The sequence below is a fragment of the Meleagris gallopavo genome, chromosome 27 (assembly GCF_905368555.1).
Source record: "Meleagris gallopavo chromosome 27, MGAL_WU_HG_1.1, whole genome shotgun sequence".
NCBI lineage: Eukaryota > Metazoa > Chordata > Aves > Galliformes > Phasianidae > Meleagris > Meleagris gallopavo.
The window spans coordinates 2,890,496-2,909,916 of record NC_139430.1 but is presented as its reverse complement, the minus strand read 5'-3'; the positions used below and the strand labels follow the sequence as shown (position 1 = coordinate 2,909,916).

At 60.3% G+C, this 19,421-nt stretch overlaps 2 protein-coding genes across 2 annotated transcripts in view; one reads left to right on the top strand and one right to left on the bottom strand.

The window, feature by feature from the left end:
• Window positions 1–1,634, top strand: part of LOC146542743 (uncharacterized) — a 6,463-nt gene extending 4,829 nt beyond the window's left edge. Inside the window, exon 3 of the mRNA XM_085209557.1 lies at window positions 1,176–1,634. The gene's annotated coding sequence lies outside the window, so the exon portion shown is untranslated. The remainder of the gene's footprint in view (window positions 1–1,175) is intronic.
• Window positions 1,635–8,832: 7,198 nt separating this feature from the next.
• LOC104916855 (COUP transcription factor 2-like) lies at window positions 8,833–18,914 on the bottom strand. The gene is given in 5 exon segments (XM_085209692.1): window positions 8,833–9,098; window positions 11,348–11,837; window positions 11,840–11,874; window positions 18,516–18,755; window positions 18,758–18,914. Coding segments are annotated over 5 exon segments (1,095 nt in total). The 5' UTR covers window positions 18,822–18,914.
• Window positions 18,915–19,421: the final 507 nt, after the last annotated feature.

The following is a 19,421-nucleotide window of genomic DNA, read 5'->3' as shown; positions in this document are numbered from 1 at the left end:
GAAATAAGGGGGAATCAGTGGGGTCGTTGGCTTTAACTTCTGGTGCTGGGGCGGCGGGGCCTGATGCTCTTGGAGGTCCCATCTTCCCCCCCCCCCCCCACCAGGGCTGTGTGTGTTTTCCTATGTAGCCATGATGGGCCCCAGGGAAAACTTCACCCAGTGGGGAAACTGAGGCACGGAGGTGGGGGCACCACCACCAAACCCACCCCCCATTCCAAAAACCCATCCAGAATTCCATCCAGGGACCCCCAGAAGTGGGACCCCGACCCCAACCCCTCACTGGGTTCTGTGCCCCCCCTCCCCCCAACTCCGCTCGGCCCCATGGGCTGAACCCCCCCCCCCCTCCCCACAGCTGCACCGTGTGAATCTCCAACTTCATTTTCTAGTGGGTTTTTCCCTTAAAAATCTGTGCCCCCCCCCCTCCCCTCCCCTCCCCAATGCTACTTTTGGCAGATTTGGGGAGAAGTGAGGGGTGGGAGATCCTTGGGAATAAATGAGGTGTCATCAGCCCTGCCTGCTCTTATCCACCCCCCCCCCAACAAGTAATTAAATAAGAATGAAACACAAAATAATAAGAAAAAAGGAGGTGAAAAACCCAACACAAAACGTGGAGGTGGGGAGGAAGGGATGGAAGGAAAATCCGGGTGTGCGAGGTCCCGGTTTGGGTCTGTATCCGATCCTATCAGCCGTGCCTCAGTTTCCCCCCCACCAGCACCGAACGAGGAGCTCTCTCCACACCCCGACCCCCTCCGACCCCCCCGGCCCCCCCATCCCGATGCCGTCCCCCCTCCCTCGGCCCCGTGACCCCGATCTTCAGGCTGACAGGCTGACGGATGGCAGCTCCCGCTGATGGACGATGTCCTTTGGCGGAGGGCCGGGCGGCCGAGGGCTCGGGGCAGCGCGGGGCGGCGGGGGGGGGCACGGATGGAGATTTGTCAACCTTTGAGCCCCGGAGGTGGGGAGGGAGAAAGTGCCCGGCCTGTCGGCAGTGATTGATACGCGATGGCTGTGATTAAATTGGCCTTAGCTAATGATAACTAACTAGTCAGGGGCTGACCTTTCCCTGATGGCGGGGGGGGCCGGGAGCCGTGCTGCTATGGGTGTCGAGTGGGGACGTTTCTTCAGCCTGAGACAGCACTTCTTTTTGTCTCTCTCTTTTTTTTTTCCCCCTTAAGAACGGTTTCCCGGCCATCCCTGCGCACCCGGAGCTGTAGGATCAGGGGTGTCGTCCCACAGTGTGTCCCAGCCCCATGGCTGCACTGTGGTCCCACTGGGATGAGCCCGACCCCAAGGTGTGGGGCTGGAGGAGCCCCTGCGGCTGATGGTTTTCAGCTGGGGGACCCGGAATTCCAGTGGGAAGCGTCGGAGCTGGATGAGGTCTTGGAATTCTGCTCAGGTGCCCTCAAGCCTGAACTGTTCTGGCTTTCCATGTAATGCCATGCTGCCCAGCCCTCCATCCACCCACACATCCATTCGTCCCTCCCATGTATCTATCCACCCCTCATCCCATCCCACCCCATCCCATCCCATTCCATCAAACCCCAACTCATCCCATCCCATCTCTCATCCCATCCCAACCCATCCCATCCCATCCCACCCCATCCCATTCTCATCCCATTCCATCAAACCCCCATCCCATCCCATCCCATCGCATCCCAACTCATCCCATCCCATCCCATCCCTCCACCTCTCCACCCTTCCCTTCCCCCACCCCTCCATCCCTCCATCCCTCCACCCTTCCCTCCCTCTCTCCTCCCCATCCCATCCCATTCCATCCCACCCCATCCCATTCTCACCCCATTCCATCAAACACCAACTCATCCCATCCCATCTCTCATCCCATCCCAACCCATCCCATCCCATCGCATCCCAACTCATCCCATCCCATCCCTCCACCTCTCCACCCTTCCCTTCCCCCACCCCTCCCTCCCTCCAATCCCATCCCATCTCATCCCAACCCATCCCATTCTCATCCCATTCCATCAAACCCCATCCCATCCCATCCCATCGCATCCCAACTCATCCCATCCCATCCCTCCACCTCTCCACCCTTCCCTTCCCCCACCCCTCCCTCCCTCCATCCCTCCACCCTTCCCTCTCTCTCTCCCCCCCCCCATCCCATCCCATCCCATCCCATCCCATCCCATCCCATCCCATCCCATCCCATCCCATTCTCATCCCATTCCATCAAACCCCATCCCATCCCATCCCATCGCATCCCAACTCATCTCATCCCATCCCTCCATCTCTCCACCCTTCCCTTCCCCCACCCCTCCCTCCCTCCATCCCTCCACCCTTCCCTCTCTCTCTCCCCCCCTCCCATCCCATCCCATCCCATCCCATCCCATCCCATCCCATCTCACCCCATCCCATTCTCATCCCATTCCATCAAACCCCATCCCATCCCATCCCATCGCATCCCAACTCATCTCATCCCATCCCTCCATCTCTCCACCCTTCCCTTCCCCTATCCCTCCCTCCCTCTATCCCTCTACCCTTCCCTCCCTCCCTCCATCCCATCCCATCCCAACAAGGACCCCCAGTGTTCCCATGTCCCCAGTGATGACCCCAACGTCCCATGTCCCCCATTAGGATACCCCATGTTCCCACATCCCTAGCAAGAACCCCTTCCATCCCATGTCCTCAGCAAGGACACCCGATGACCCCATATCCCCAGAGATGACCCCAATGTCTCCATGTCCCTGGTGATGAAATCCTCATCCCCCCGAGGACCCCCAGCGCCCCCAGACCCCCACACCCCATCTGCAGGCGATGCAATGACCTCCAATGTCCCCATGCCCCCATTGAAGACACCCGCTGTCCCCATGTCCCCAGCAAGGATACCCCATATCCATTGGGACAGAGGCCACCATCTCCCATAGTGTCACTCCCACAGCAGCCCATCGATGTCCCCGTTCCCCCCCCCCCCCGATGTCCCCGTGTCTCCCCCCAGTGTCCCAGCATCCTCGCGATGCAGGGGATGGCTGCCCGCTGCCCCCCCGATGGCTCCGTCCCCTCGGAGTCCCTTTCCAATAAGTCCCATCCCTCCGTGGCAACAATAACCCTTAATCACTGCAAAGTCATTTAATTTCCGTGTTAATTAATGAGCACTTACGGGAAGGGCCGCTGGGCACGGAGACTCTGCAGATGACGGACGGCCCCTGAGCGTGGTTGGGACATCCCATGGGGAGCAGCATGCCCTATGGGGCACAGAGCCTAATGAGGCACCCTGCTAATGAGGAACGGGACGATGGGGCTGGGGAAGAACTGGAGGGGCTTTAATTTCAGTCCCCATTTCTTCTGTGTGGGGAAACTGAGGCACGGAGGTGGGAAGAGGCCATCTCTAAATGACCCCAAAGGGACGGGGTGTCCCAGTGCGGTGGCTCCAGGCTCAGGGTTGGGGGTGTTTGGACTCGTCAGGGAATTAAGCTCGTTAGGGTCCCACGAGCTCTGGGGGGGGGTGGAATCACCTGCTTGCCCCCCTCTGGCTGCAGAAATGGGGTCACGTCGGTTAAAACAGGAGCTCCCTGACAAGGAAACCCCACCTCCCCAGCGGGGTCTCTGGTGTATTATATGAGGGTAGGTCCCCCACAGCCCCAAGGAGGATCCCAAACCCCTCCCCCTTCCACCACCACCCCACCCCCAGCCCACCCCACTGCTCTCTGCAGGAGGTGGGGACCCCTCGGGTTCTCCTCAGTTCCCCCCGGTGTGGAACGTGCCTCAGTTTCCCCCACGGGATGAGCCTTCAGCCATAGGGAGTGGTGACACACAGTGGTTTATGGGATGGAGTTCAGGGGGTGTGTTGGTGACCCCATAAATTATAAGATGGGGTGGGAAACGGGATGGAGTTGGGGTGGGGTGGGATTGGGGTGTGGATGGGGGTGGGGATTGTGTTGGGATGGGGATGGGGATGGGATGGGATGGGATGGGATGGGACGGGATGGGATAAGGATGGGAATGGGGATGGGATTGGGATTGGGATTGGAAATGGGATCAGAACTTGCACAGGGATGGGATGGGATTAGGATGTGAATGGGGATGGGATGGGATTAGGATGGGATTAGGATGGGAATGGGGATGGGATGGGATGGGATGGGATGGGATGGGATGGGATGGGATGGGACGGGATGGGATGGGGGTCGAGATGGGGATGGGAATAGGGATGGGGATGGGGACGGGGATGGGGTGGTATAGTATGGGATTGGGATTGGGATTGGGAATGGGAATGGAAGGGGATGAGATGGGGATAAGGATGATATGATATGGGATGGAATGGCATGATATGATATGGGATGGGACAGGGATGGGTTGGGATGGGGATGGTACTGGGATTAGAATGGAGATGGGATGGGGATGGGGATGGGGATGGGGTTGGTTTGGGGATGGGGTTAGGATTGGGTTGGCTTGGTATAGGGGTGGGGACAAGAATAGGAATATAAATGGGAAAGGGGTGAGGATGGGCACAGGGATAAAAAAGGGGGTGTGATGAGACGAGGAAGGGGCTGGGGGGAGACAGAACTGGGGCTGCCGCGCTGCAGCCGTGGCACTGAGGATGGGGAGCAGGTTAAAGGGTCGCAGGGAGACGTGGGGACCGGGATGGTTTCAAGAGCACAGAGAGAGCCAGGAGGGGAGGGAGCTGGGGCAGGGCTGGGGGCAGAGCTCACAGCCCCCCCCCAGGACAGCAGCACTGGGGAACGGCTGCACCTCACAGCAGGAACTCCTGGGTGGGTGCTGGCCCCTTGGAGCACCCAGCTTGTAAATCCCCAGCGCCCGCCTGCCAGCCCATCTGCTGCCTTAATGTCAGCGCTGTAAATTAGCTCCATCACTGCGGCGACCTTGATGAGTTCTGCACAGGAGCTGAGAGCTGAGGGGAGGGGGGGGGGAGGGGGGCTGTGGGAGGGGGACACATAGGTGACCCATCCCAGTGCTGCCTCAGTTTCCCACTGCCAGAAGAGCAGCTCCAGAGGGCAGCGTGGCTCTGTGCTCAGCTCCCAGATGAACCTCCAAAGCTCCTCTGGGGGTGGGGATACAGCCAGGAGCCAGGGAGCTCCCCCCCGTCCCCCCCATCCCCCTCCCCAAATACCCTCCCAGTCAGGGGCTGGGGGTTGCAAACTTACCTCCAATGATCGACCTGCTGCTGCTGAGCTGCACCACGTGCACACACACGTGAAAATGCGTGCGCACCTGTATGCGTGTGTGCGCGTGCACGCACGTGCATGGGTGTGTGTGCGCAGGCATGGGCGTGAGTGGATGCGCACAAATGCGTGCGTGCAGATGCAGATGGGCCTGCATGCATGCGTTTGGGCAAGGAGCATCGCTGCAGGATGGTTGTGGAGTGGCTGAGGGTGCGTCGTGCCCAGGGTGCAACTGAATGCTTGATCCAGGCATGGGGGTAGCACTGGCTGCAGCAGGAGTGATGCTGGATGCAGCAGAAGCAGCACAGAATGCAGCAGGGCTGGCGTTAGATGTGTGCGCGTGGACACACCGGGACCAAGGGCGGTGCTGGCTGCACCAGGGTTGGCATGTGGTGCAGGGTGACACTTTGTGCCTGCACAGGGGAACAGCAGGGGCTGAGCACAGCAGTCAGTGCAGCAGGGTTGCAATGGGTGCATGAATGCGGATGCAGCGAGGACCCGGGGCAGCATTTGGTGCAGCAGGGCTGCAACAGGTGGATTCCTAGGGCTGCAGCAAGGACCGAGGGCAGCATTCAGCACACAAACAATGCAGACGGTGCATATAGGAATGCAGCGAGGACCCAGGACAACACTCAGTGCACCAGCACTGCAGTGGGTGCATGCACAGGGCTGCAGCAGCAACCCAGGACAATGTTAGATGCACCAGCAGTGCAGTGGTTGCACAGGGCTGCAGCAATGACTCAGGACAGCGTTCTGTGCAGCAGGCCTGCAGCAGGTGCATGCACAGGGCTGCAGCAATGACCCAGGACAGCGTTCTGTGCAGCGGGGCTGCAGCAGGTGCATGCACAGGGCTGCAGCAATGACTCAGGACAGCGTTCTGTGCAGCAGGGCTGCAGCAGGTGCATGCACAGGGCTGCAGCAACGACCCGGACAGCGTTCTGTGCACCAGAGCTGCAGCAGGTGCATGCATAGGGCTGCAGCAATGACCCAGGACAGCGTTCTGTGCAGCAGGGCTGCAGCAGGTGCATGCACAGGGCTGCAGCAATGACTCAGGACAGCGTTCTGTGCAGCAGGACTGCAGCAGGTGCATGCACAGGGCTGCAGCAACGACCCGGACAGCGTTCTGTGCACCAGAGCTGCAGCAGGTGCATGCATAGGGCTGCAGCAATGACCCAGGACAACGTTCTGTGCAGCAGGGCTGCAGCAGGTGCATGCACAGGGCTGCAGCAATGACCCAGGACAACGTTCTGTGCAGCAGGGCTGCAGCAGGTGCATGCACAGGGCTGCAGCAATGACTCAGGACAGCATTCTGTGCAGCAGGCCTGCAGCAGGTGCATGCACAGGGCTGCAGCAACGACCCGGACAGCGTTCTGTGCACCAGAGCTGCAGCAGGTGCATGCATAGGGCTGCAGCAATGACCCAGGACAACGTTCTGTGCAGCAGGGCTGCAGCAGGTGCATGCACAGGGCTGCAGCAATGACCCAGGACAACGTTCTGTGCAGCAGGGCTGCAGCAGGTGCATGCACAGGGCTGCAGCAATGACCCAGGACAGCATTCTGTGCAGCAGGGCTGCAGCAGGTGCACACAGAGCTGCAGCAAAGCCCCTGAGCTGCAGTGGGGCCGATGCAGAAGGCAGTAACTCTCCCCAGGGCCTTTCCCAGCCCATCCTCGGGTGCAGCCCCACGAGCGCTCCGTGCATCACTCAGCCCGTGTGGGGTTGGTTTAAAATATCCCCCACTGGCCGATATTGATGGGGGGGTCACAGCGAGGCGGCCCGCGGCCTTTGCTTTGAAAAGGCCATTTTTGACTTTTCTCTAATGGGTTTTGAAACGTCCGTAATAAAACATCGGCAGCTCCAACGCAGCTGGGATGGGAGCGGGGAAACACCAGGGTCAGACTGCGGGACAGACTGGGGGATACTGGGATGAGATGGGGGACAGGCTGGGATGAAAGTGGGGGACATAATGTGGTCAAATGGGGACATACTGGGAATGTGCTGGAGGGTATACTGGGATGAGACGGGGAAATGCTGGGGTCAGAATGGGGGACTGACTGGGATTGGTCTGGAGTATACTGGGATGAGACTGGAGGAACAGTGAGATCAGAGTGGGAGATGTACTGTGGTCAAACTGGGAGCATACTGGGATTGTGCTGGGGGTATACTGGGATGAGATGGAGGACATACTGGGATCAGACTGGGATGAGATGGGGAAAACACTGGGGCCAGATCGGAGAATATACTGGGATTGGCCTGGGGTGTAGTGGGATGAGATCGGGGAACGACTGGGATCAAAGTGGGAGACACACTGCTATCAAACTGGGGACATACTGGGGTTGTGCTGGGAGTATACTGGGATGAGATGGGACATACTGGGATCAGGCTGGCAGTAAACTGGGATGGGATGCAGGAAACACAGGCGTTAGACTGGGGGTATACTGGGATGAGACTGGGAGCAGAGTGGGGCTGCAGTGGGGTGAAACAATGGGATGATGATAGGGTCAGACTGGAGGGCAGACTGGGGTTGGACTGGAGTATACTGGGATGAGACTGGGGAAGCACTGGGATAGAAGTGGGGGACATACTGCAGTCCAACTGGGGGATACTGGGATTGTGCTGGGGGTATACTGGGATGAAATGGGGGACCTACTGGGATGAGATGGGGGTGTATTGGGATGAGATGGGGAAAGAACTGGGTTCAGAGTGGGAGACATACTGGGATCAAACTGGGGGACAAGCTGTGGTCAGACTGGGGCTGTACTGGGACCAACTAGGGAGGTACTGGGATGGGGTTGGGATACGCTGTGGTCAGACTAGAAGGTGTACTGGGGTATACTGGGGCATACTGGGGCTGCATCAGGACCAACCTGACTGGATCTGGGATCTGATTGGAGTACAGTGGTGGTCAGTGGGATGATACTGGGGGCATACTGGGATCAGAAGAGGGCTGTACTGGAAAGGATGGGGCTGTACTGGGAAGGATTGGGCTGTACTGGGACCACACTGGAGTTTGCAATGGGTTCATACTGGGGGCATACTGGGATTAGAAAGGGGCTGTACTGGGGAGGATGGGGCTGTAGTGGGACCACACTGGAGGCTGCAGTGGGTTCATACTGGAGGCATACTGGGAACAGGAGAGAGCTGTTCTGGAGAGGATGGGGCCGTACTGGGGAGGACGGAGCTGTGCTTGGGCTGTACTGGAAGCTGCAATGGGATGATACTGGGGGCATACTGGGATCAGAAGGGTGTTATACTGGGACCACACTGGAGGCTGCAATGGGATGATACTGGGGGCATACTGGGATCAGAAGGGTGTTATTCTGGGACCACACTGGAGGCTGCAATGGATGATACTGGGGGCATACTGGGATCAGAAGAGAGCTGCTTTGGAGGATGAGGCTGCACTGGGATGATAGTGGGGTCATACTGGGATTAGAAAGGGGCTGCACTGGGAAGGATGGGGCTGCACTGGGATGGGAGATGGGGCCGTTAATAACAGCACACGTGCAGAGGGAGAGCCGTGAGGACACGATAAAGGATTTATTTGGCTTTTAGAAATAATCCACACCTGTCCTTCTGCCCGTCCCCGCAGGGCCATTAGATCTCCCCCAACCCCCCTCCCCCTCCCCAAATCCCAGCCCCAAATCCCTGAAGGCCACAACTCCGCACCCCCCCCCTCTCCCTTCCCCAATCCCCCCATCACTGCATTGGGCCGTAGGGCCAGCAGAAAGCCGCCCCGGAGAGCAGCATGTCTCGGATGAGGGTCTCGATGGGGGTTTTGCCCACCAGGCGGACGAAGAAGAGCTGCTCGATGACGGCGGAGGAGACGCGGCGCAGGGCCGGCAGACGCAGCAAAAGCCGCCCGAAGCGCCCGGGCTGCCGGCCGAGCTCGTATTCCTCCAAGGCGCGCTGCGATCGCTCCTGCACGGCTTCCACCTGGCCCGGTTCCGACAGCCCCGAGGCGTCTGCGGGGTCGCGTTCTTAGGATTCCGCATCCCCCCCCCCCCTCTTCCTCGCCCCCCTCCCTTTGCCCCATTGCCGTGCCGGGTTTGGGGTGTGTGGGGTGGGGGGGGAAGCGATGGGAAATGGGGATTTCCTTCTGCTGTGCTGGGGGGAAACTGAGGCTCGGAGCTTTGCAGCCGCTGGGGAGGGAAGGATGGGGGGCGGGGGGGAGAGGACACGGGTACAGCATCTGTTAGCCCGACCCCATTGAGTCCCACCCCATTAATTCCCATCCACCCCATTCAGCCCCCCCCCATTGAGTCCCACCTCATTAATCCCCGCCCCATTGAGCCCCTCCCCATTATTCCCCACCTACCCCATTAATCCCCCCACTCCATTGAGTCCCACCCACTCAATTGAGCCCCACCCCATTATTCCCCACCCACCCCACTGAGCCCCCTATCCCATTGAGCCCCATCCCACTGAGTCCCACCCCCCCATTAATCCCCACCCCATTGAGTTCCACCTCATTAATCCCCCCACTCCATTGAGCCCCTCCCCATTAATCCCCACCCCATTCAGCCCCATCCACCCCCATTAATCCCCACCTGTTGAATCCCACCTCATTAATCCCCCAACCCCATTAATCCCCACCCCACTGAGTCCCACCCACTCCACTGAGCCCGCCCCATTAATCCCCATCCACCCCATTAATCCCCACCCTATTAAGCCCCACCCACTCCATTTAGCCCCGCCCACTTTCTCACAGCCCATTCATTCATTCCAACCCATTTCTCCTCTCATTCCCCACCCATTCATTCCCATTACTCCCACTCCCTTTAGCCCCAACCCCATTGAACCCCCACTCTATCAAGCCCCCCCCTTTCCATTTCACCCCACCCTCTCTCTCCCAGCCCATTCCTTCACTCCCCACCCATTCCTTCCCAGCTCCATTACCCCAACCCCCCTTAGCTCCACCCCATCGAACCCCACCCTTTCCATTTCACCCCACCCTCTCTCTCCCCCCACATTCCATTCACTCCCCCCCCCATTCCTTCACTCCCCGCCCATTCCTTCATTCCCCACCCATTCCTTCCCAGCTCCATTGCCCCAACCCCATCGAACCCCACCCCATCCATTTCACCCCATCCTCTCTCTCCCAGCCCATTCATTCGTTCCCCTCCCATTCATTCATTCCCCACCCAATTCTTCCCAGCTCCGTTACTCCCACTCCCCATAGCTCCACCCCATTGAACCCCACCCTATTAAGTCCCACCCATTCCATTTCACCCCCCCTCTCCCAGCCCATTCATTCGCTCCCCACCCATTCCATTCATTCCCCACTCATCCCTTCAGTCAGCCCTGACCCATTCATTCCCAGTCTCATTACTCCCACTCCCCTTAGCCCCAACCCCATTGAAACCTCACTTTATTAAGCCCCACCTCCTCCATGTAGCCCCTCCCCCTCTCTCCCAGCCCATTCCTTCACTCCCCACCCATTCCTTCCCAGCTTCATTACTCCCACTCCCCTTAGCCCCAACCCCATTGAACCCCCACCCTATCAAGCCCACCCTTTCCATTTCACCCCTCCTTCTCTCTCCCAGCCCATTCACTCATTCCCCACCCATTCCTTTTTTCATCCCCACCCATTCATTCCAAGCCCCACTACTCTCATTCCCTTTAGCCCCAACCCCATTGAACCCCCACCTATCAAGCCCCACCCTTTCCATTTCACCCCACCCTCTTGCTCCCACCCCATTCCTTCACTCCTCACCCATTCCTTCCTCCCCGCCCATTCCTCCCCAGCCCCATTGCCCCAACCACATTGAACCCCACCCCACCCATTTCTCCCCACCCATTCCTTCCTTCACTCCCCACCCATTCCTCCCCAGCTCCATTGCCCCAACCCCATTGAACCCCACCCCACCCATTTTTCCCCACCCTCTTTCTCCCCACCCATTCCTTCCTTCATTCCCCACCCATTCCATTCACTTCCCACCCATTCCTTCCCAGCCCCATTGAACCCCACCCCATTGAACCCCACCCCACCCATTTCTCCCCACCCATTCCTTCCTTCATTCCCCACCCATTCCATTCACTTCCCACCCATTCCATTCACTTCCCACCCATTCCTTCCCAGCTCCATTGCCCCAACCCCATCGAACCCCACCCCATCCATTTCACCCCACCCTCTCTCTCCCAGCCCATTCATTCGCTCCCCTCCCATTCGTTCCCAGCGCTCCCATCCCCACCCCCCACCCCCGACCCTCACCGGGCGAGAAGAGCGCGACGGCCTTCAGGCAGGCGTATTCGGCCGCATCCACGTGCAGCGCCTTCAGCCTCTCCACCTGCTCCTGCAGGACTCGGATGTGATCCATGAAGGCGACGACGCGCTCCGCGGCCATGGGCGCAGCGTGCAGCCCGGCGGCGGCCAGCAGCGGCGCGGCGTGGAGCGGCATGGAGCACTGAGCCGCGTTCAGCACGAAGAGCTCGCTCCAACCCACGCGCAGCAAGGCGACCTGGTCCGAGAGCTGCAAATCCGGGAAGAACGGGATGCCTTTGGCCCATTCGATGGCGCTGAACAGGAGGCGGGCGGCCAGCTCGCAGACGCTGTCGATGCCCGGCACCCCGCCGGGCTGCAGGCACTGGGTGCTGCAGCGGGTCGGGGGGTAAGGCTCGGCTCGCAGCAGCAGGGAGATGAAGGTGCTCAGGGAGCCGGGAGCGCCGGATGGGTCCCCCGGGGTCGGGGGTACAGAACCGTGCTGCTCGGAGTGGGAGCCGTGCGGCCCCGCTGCACCGCTGTGGGGGGAGAGGGGTCAATGCTGGGGGGGAGGGGGGGCTGAGACCCTCGTGGTGGGGGAAAGTGGGGGGTGAGGTAATGGGAAATGGGGTGAGGTGTGGGGGTGAGCAATGGGAATGGGGTGCACCAATGGGATGGGGTGAAAGGGGAGGACTGGGGTGAAAAGGGAGGACTGAGGTGAAAAGGGAGGACTGGGGTGGAGCAATGGAATGGGGTGGAGCAATGGGAATGGGGTGCTCCAATGGGAATGGGGTGCTCCAATGGGAATGTGATGAAGAGAGAGGAATGGGGTGCTCCAATGGGTTGGGGTGAAAAGGGAGGACTGGGGTGAAAAGGGAGGAATGGTGTGCTCCAGTGGGAATGGGGTGCTCCAATGGCATGAGGTGGAGCAATGGGAATGGGGTGCTCCAATGGGAATGGGGTGCTCCAATGGGTTGGGGTGAAAAGGGAGGACTGGGGTGCTCCAATGGGATGGGGTGGAGCAATGGGAATGGGGTGAAAAGGGAGGAATGGGGTGGAGCAATGGGAATGGGGTGAAAAGGGAGGAATGGGGTGCTCCAATGGGAATGGGGTGCTCCAATGGGATGAGGTGGAACAATGGGAATGGGATGAAGAGGGAGGAATGGGGTGGAGCAATGGGAATGGGGTGAAGAGAGAGGAATGGGGTGCTCCAATGGGCTGGGATGTGGGGCGGTGATGGGAATGGAGTAGAGCAATGGAAATGGGGTGGAGGAAGGGGAATAAGGTGGGACAATGGGAATGGGGTGAAAAGATGGGAATGGGGTGCAGCAATGGGAATGGGGCAGAACAATGGGAATGGGATGCAGCGATGGGATGCAGCGATCATTTGGAGTGTGGAAAAGAATGGGGTGCATTGATGGCAATAGGATGCAGCGATGGGAATGGGGGGTTCTGAAAAAAAATGGAGTGTGCTGGTGGGAAATGGGGTGCAGGAGGGGAATGGGGTGCAGCGATGGGACGGGGCTGCAGGGGGGCACAGCGCACGCAGGGAGCCCCGGGGGTGCCAAAAAACCCCACACAGCATTTGGGATCGTCCCCCCTTCTTGTAAGGATGCTGTGCTGATGGGGTCCCCGAGGTGACAGCAGATGGGGGGGAGTGCCCCCAAAGTGACAGCAGTCAGTGGGGGGGGGGGTGCACAGGAGCATCCCTCCACCCTCTGAGGTTTTTGGGATTCAAACCCCAATGGGGGTCACCGCACCTCCTTGTCGCCCCCCACCACCCCGCACTGTGGGGTCAGGAGGGCAGTAAGTTCATCCCCAGGTTTATCCTAACAGCTCCTGGCAGCCCCGATGCCATCCAGCATTTGGGACAACCCTTACGTTCACCTCCACCTGCCCCACTGCAGACCTGCCAGCACCCCAGTTCCCACTGTGGCACCAAAAATCCCAAATCCCGTCTGCATCACCCCAAATCCCCATTGCATCAATAACAACCCCGAATCCCTTTTGCATCACCCCAAATCCCCACTGCAGCACCAGCGAACCCTAAGCCTTTTGGCATCACCCCATATCCACACTGCAGCACCAAAAATCCCAAATCCTCTTTGCAGTCCGTTTTTTGATGGGGGGGTTGGGGAAATAAAGAATTGGGGTCGGGTTTGAGCTCTTTTAGGGATCAAGCTGCTGCAGTGGCACAAAGGGGGATGGGTGCCCTGACCCTGAAAAAACAAAGACAAAAATCCCATATGGAATAAGTGCCCAACACTGCATGGCCCCATCCATCCCAGTGCCGGCGGCACCATGTGGGGACAAAGACCCCAATGAGCCCAAATCCAAACCCCAAAGAAAGAGCCAAAACCTCAGTGACCTGAAGCCCTAAAAAAAAACCCCAAACCCCAAAGAAAGAGCCCAAATCCCAATGACCCCAAACCCCAAAGAGCCCAAGCCCTATAAAGCCCAAAGACAAACTCCAACAACCCCAAACCCCAAAGAAAGAGTTCAAACCCCAAAGGAGGAGTCAGAACCCCAATGATGCCAATCGCAAACCCCAAGGAATCCAACCCCCCCCCAAAATGCCCAAACCCCAAAGAAAGAAGCCAAATCCCAACAACCCCAAGTCCCAAAGAAAGTGTCCCAACCCCAACAACCCTAAACCTCAACGACCCCAAAACTGGACCCCAAAACTGGACCCCAAAGAAAGAGCCTAAACCCCAATGGCCCTGAACTCCAAAGAAACAGCTCAAACCCCAATGATCCCAAATCCTAAAAAAGTACCTAAACACCAATGACCCCAAACCCAATGACTCCAAACCCCAGAGTCCAAACCCCAAAGACTCCAAACCCCAGTGACCCCAAAGAGACTCTCCAAAGAGTTCAAACTCCAGTGACCCCAAATCCTAAAGAAAGTGCCTAAACCCCAATGACTCCAAACCCAACAACCCCAAAGAGCCCAAACCTAACGACCCCAACGAAAAAGCCCAAATCCCAACAACCTCAAATACAAACAGGGAGCTCAAACCCCAATGACCCCAAATCCTAAAGAGTCCAAAAATCCCAAATCCCCAAAGAAAGAGCCCCAACCTCAGTCACCCCAAAACCCAAAGAAAGAGTTCAAATCCCAATGATCCCAAATCCTAAAGAAAGAGCCCAAACCCCATGGAGTCCCAGCCCACTGACCCCCAGTTCCCCCATTTCCCCGTTTCCCCCATATTCACACACTTCTCCCATCCCACAATTTCTCCCACTTCCCCCCAATTCCCCCATTCCCCCCCACACCCCAATTTCTGCCACTTCCCCCAATTTCCCCTATTTCTCTCCATTCCCCCATTTTCCCCCAGTTCCCCTATTTCTTCCACTTTCCCCGTTTCCCCCATTTCCCCCATTAACCCCCCCATCCAAATTCCTCCTCTTTTAGGGTTGTGTTCCCAATCCTTCCTGCTTTCCTGCGCCCACGTCCCCTCTCTGCCCCACATCGACCCCACAGAACTCAGAGTTGGAAGGGGGGGGATTGGGGGCGGGTTTGGGATTGGGATTCTGCCCCATTTGGGGATATTGCCCCTACAGCGATGGGGTCGGGGATTGGGGAGCGAAGGGAGGGGGGAAACGGAACGAGGGATTCTCTTCCCTTTGCTTTTTCCCCTTTTCTTCCCCCTCCCCCCTTTCACTTCCCATCACTTCCCCCTTTTTCCTTCCCCTCCCTCCCCCCATTTTCCCACATCTCCCCCTTTACCTCCCCATCTTCCCTGCATATTCCCCCATTTCCCCCATTTCCCCCATTTCCCCCAGTCCCACCGTCCTCATGCCCCCAATCACCCCATACCCCACCCTCCCTTTGCCCCCCCTTACCCCATTACCCCACATCCCACCCTTGTGCCCCTCATTCCCCCATACTCCACCTTAACCCCCCAGTACCCCCCCACCCCACACCTTTCCCATGCCCCCCTTACCCCCCCACGACCCCTTATCCCACACCCCTTCCCCATACCCCCTTAACACCCCACATCTTTCCCATATCTCGCTCTTTACCCCCACAACCCCCCCATCCCACACACCTTCCCCATACCTCCTTACCCCCCACGACCCTTCCTACCCCTCACTTTCCCTATAGCCCCCTTATCCCTCCATGCCCCCCCCACCCCTCACCTTCCGCATACCCTCCTCATCCGCCCACGACCCCCCCACCCCGCACTTTCCCATAACCCCCCTTACCCCCCACGCCCCCTCACCTTCCCCATACCCCCCTTACCCCCCCTTGTCCCCCCATCCCACACTCTTTCCCCATATCCCCCAGGCCCCCAACCCCTCACCTTCCCCATACCCCCCTTACCCCCCCATGCCCCCTCACCTTCCCCGTACCCCCCTTGCCCCCCTATATCCTCCCATCCCACACCCCTTTCCCATACCTCCCCCACGCCCCCTCACCTTCCCCATACCCCCCTTACCCCCCCCATGCCCCCTCACCTTCCCCGTACCCCCCTTGCCCCCCTATATCCTCCCATCCCACGCCCCTTTCCCATACCCCCCTCCACACCCCTTCACCTTCCCCATACCCCCCTTACCCCCCCATGCCCCCTCACCTTCCCCATACCCCACTTCCCCCCCACGACCCTCCATCCCACACCCCTTCCCCATACCCCCCCTTATCCCCCCAGGCCCCCAACCCCTCACCTTCCCCATACCCCCTTACCCCCCCTTACTCCCTCATCCCACACCCCTTCCCCATAGCTTCCCTTACCCCCTCACCTTCCCCATACCCCCCTTGCCCCCCACGACCCCCCATCCCACACCCCTTCCCCATACCCCCCCTTATCCCCCCAGGTCCCCCTACCCCTCACCTTCCCCATACCCCCCTTGCCCCCCACGACCCCCCATCCCACACCCCTTCCCCATACCCCCCCTTATCCCCCCAGGCCCCCAACCCCTCACCTACCCCATACCCCCCTTACCCCCCCATGCTCCCTCACCTTCCCCATACCCCCCCTTATCCCCCTATACCCCCCCATCCCACACCCCTTCCCCATACCCCTCCTTACCCCTCACGCCCCCCCACTCCTCACCTTCCCCATATCCCCCTTACCCCCCCTTACCCCCTCATCCCACACCCCTTCCCCATACCCCCCCCATCCCCCCAGGCTCCCCCACTCCTCACCTTCCCCATACCCCCCTTACCCCCCCTTGTCCCCCCATCCCACACACCTTCTCCATACCCCCCAGGCCCCCAACCCCTCACCTTCCCCATACCCCCCTTACCCCCCCATGCCCCCTCACCTTCCCCGTATCCCCCTTACCCCCCTACACCCCCCCATCCCACGCCCCTTTCCCATACCCCCCCACGCCCCCTCACCTTCCCCATACCCCCCTTGCCTCCCACGACCCACCATCCCACACCCCTTCCCCATACCCCCCTTACCCCCCCATGCCCCCTCACCTTCCCCATACCCCACTTGCCCCCCACGACCCTCCATCCCACACCCCTTCCCCATACCCCCCCTTATCCCCCCAGGCCCCCAACCCCTCACCTTCCCCATACCCCCTTACCCCCCCCTTACTCCCTCATCCCACACCCCTTCCCCATAGCTTCCTTTACCCCCTCACCTTCCCCATACCCCCTTGCCCCCCACGACCCCCCATCCCACACCCCTTCCCCATACCCCCCTTATCCCCCCATGCCCCCTCACCTTCCCCATATCCCCCTTACCCCCCTACACCCCCCCATCCCACACCCCTTTCCCATACCCCCCCACGCCCCTTCACCTTCCCCATACCCCCTTACCCCCCCTTACTCCCTCATCCCACACCCCTTCCCCATAGCTTCCCTTACCCCCTCACCTTCCCCATACCCCCCTTGCCCCCCACGACCCCCCATCCCACACCCCTTCCCCATACCCCCCCTTATCCCCCCAGGTCCCCCTACCCCTCACCTTCCCCATACCCCCCTTGCCCCCCACGACCCCCCATCCCACACCCCTTCCCCATACCCTCTCTTATCCCCCCAGGCTCCCCCACTCCTCACCTTCCCCATACCCCCCTTACCCCCCCTTGTCCCCCCATCCCACACTCTTTCCCCATACTCCCCAGGCTCCCAACCCCTCACCTACCCCATACCCCCTTACCCCCCATGCCCCCTCACCTTCCCCATACCCCCCTTACCCCCCTATACCCCCCCATCCCACACCCCTTCCCCATACCCCTCCTTACCCCTCACGCCCCCCCACTCCTCACCTTCCCCATACCCCCCTTACCCCCCCTTACTCCCTCATCCCACACTCCTTCCCCATAGCTTCCCTTACCCCCTCACCTTCCCTATGCCCCACGACCCCCCATCCCACACCCCTTCCCCATACCCCCCCCTATCCCCCCAGGCTCCCCCACTCCTCACCTTCCCATACCCCCCTTACCCCCCCTTGTCCCCCCATCCCACACTCTTTCCCCATACCCCCCAGGCCCCCAACCCCTCACCTACCCCATACCCCCCTTACCCCCCATGCCCCCTCACTTTCCCCATACCCCCCTTACCCCCCTATACCCCCCCATCCCACACCCCTTCCCCATACCCCTCCTTACCCTCCACGCCCCCCCACTCCTCACCTTCCCCATACCCCCCTTACCCCCCCTTACTCCCTCATCCCACACTCCTTCCCCATAGCTTCCCTTACCCCCTCACCTTCCCTATGCCCCACGACCCCCCATCCCACACCCCTTCCCCATACCCCCCTTATCCCCTCAGGCCCCCCCACCCCTCACCTTCCCCATATCCCCCTTACCCCCCCTTACCCCCTCATCCCACACCCCTTCCCCATACCCCCCCCTGTCCCCCCAGGCTCCCCCACTCCTCACCTTCCCCATACCCCCCTTACCCCCCCTTGTCCCCCCATCCCACACACCTTCTCCATACCCCCCAGGCCCCCAACCCCTCACCTACCCCATACCCCCCTTACCCCCCCATGCCCCCTCACCTTCCCCGTACCCCCCTTACCCCCCTATACCCCCCCATCCCACACCCCTTTCCCATACCCCCCCACGCCCCCTCACCTACCCCATACCCCCCTTACCCCCCCTTACTCCCTCATCCCACACCCCTTCCCCATACCTTCCCTTACCCCCTCACCTTCCCCTTGCCCCCCTTGCCCCCCCACGACCCCCCATCTCACACCCTTCCCCATTCCCCCCCCCCCCGCACCTTCCCGGCGCATCCCCACCCGCAGACACTTGCGCAGCCGGCAGTACTGGCACTGGTTGCGGTGGGGCTGATCCACGGGGCAATCGCGGCCCCCCCTGCAGCTGTACCGCAGGTTGCGACGCACGGAACGCTTGAAGAAGCTCTTGCAGCCCTCGCACGTTCGCTGCCCGTAGTGCCGCCCGCTCGCCCGGTCCCCGCACACCACGCATTCCCCGCCTCCCCCCCCGGAGTCCCTTTGTCCGACGTTTTTGGAACGTCCGGGGGGGGCTGAGTGGGATCCGGCCACGGAGCGGCGGTCAGAGCCATAGCGGGGAATGGAGGGGGGGGGAGTGGGGAGAAAGGAGTGGAGTGAGGATGGAGGAGAGGGGCAATAAGGGGGGTGATGGTAGGGGAGAGTCGGGGGGCGGAGGGAAAAAGGTTTAGGATGGAGGAAGGGGAGATTTGGGGTGGGGGAGAGAGGAAATGGGGGATGTGGGAAAAGGGAGCTCCGGGAATAAGGAATGGGAAGAACCGGGATGGAAAGGGGGGAGGTTTGGGGTGGGAGAGGGGGGAGCTGGAGGTGGGGTGGGGGAGAGGAGCGATGGGGGGCACCGGGATGGGAGTGGGGGGCACCTGGAATTGGGGAACGGGGAGAGCCGGGTGGAAAGAGGGAAATGGGAGAGGGAAGATAGGGGATGGGAATGGAGGAAAGGGGAGAGCCGGGACGGGGAAAGAGCTCCGGGATGGGAGAGGGGAGATTTAGGGTGGGAAAAGGGGGAACTGGGGGCGGGGTGGGAGAGAGGAGCAACGGGGGGCAGCGGGGTGGGAGAGGGGGGGGATTTGGGGTGGGAGAGGATAGCACCGGGAATTGGGAACGGGGAGAGCCGGGGTAGGAGAGGGGGGCACAGGGAATGGGAATCGAGCTAT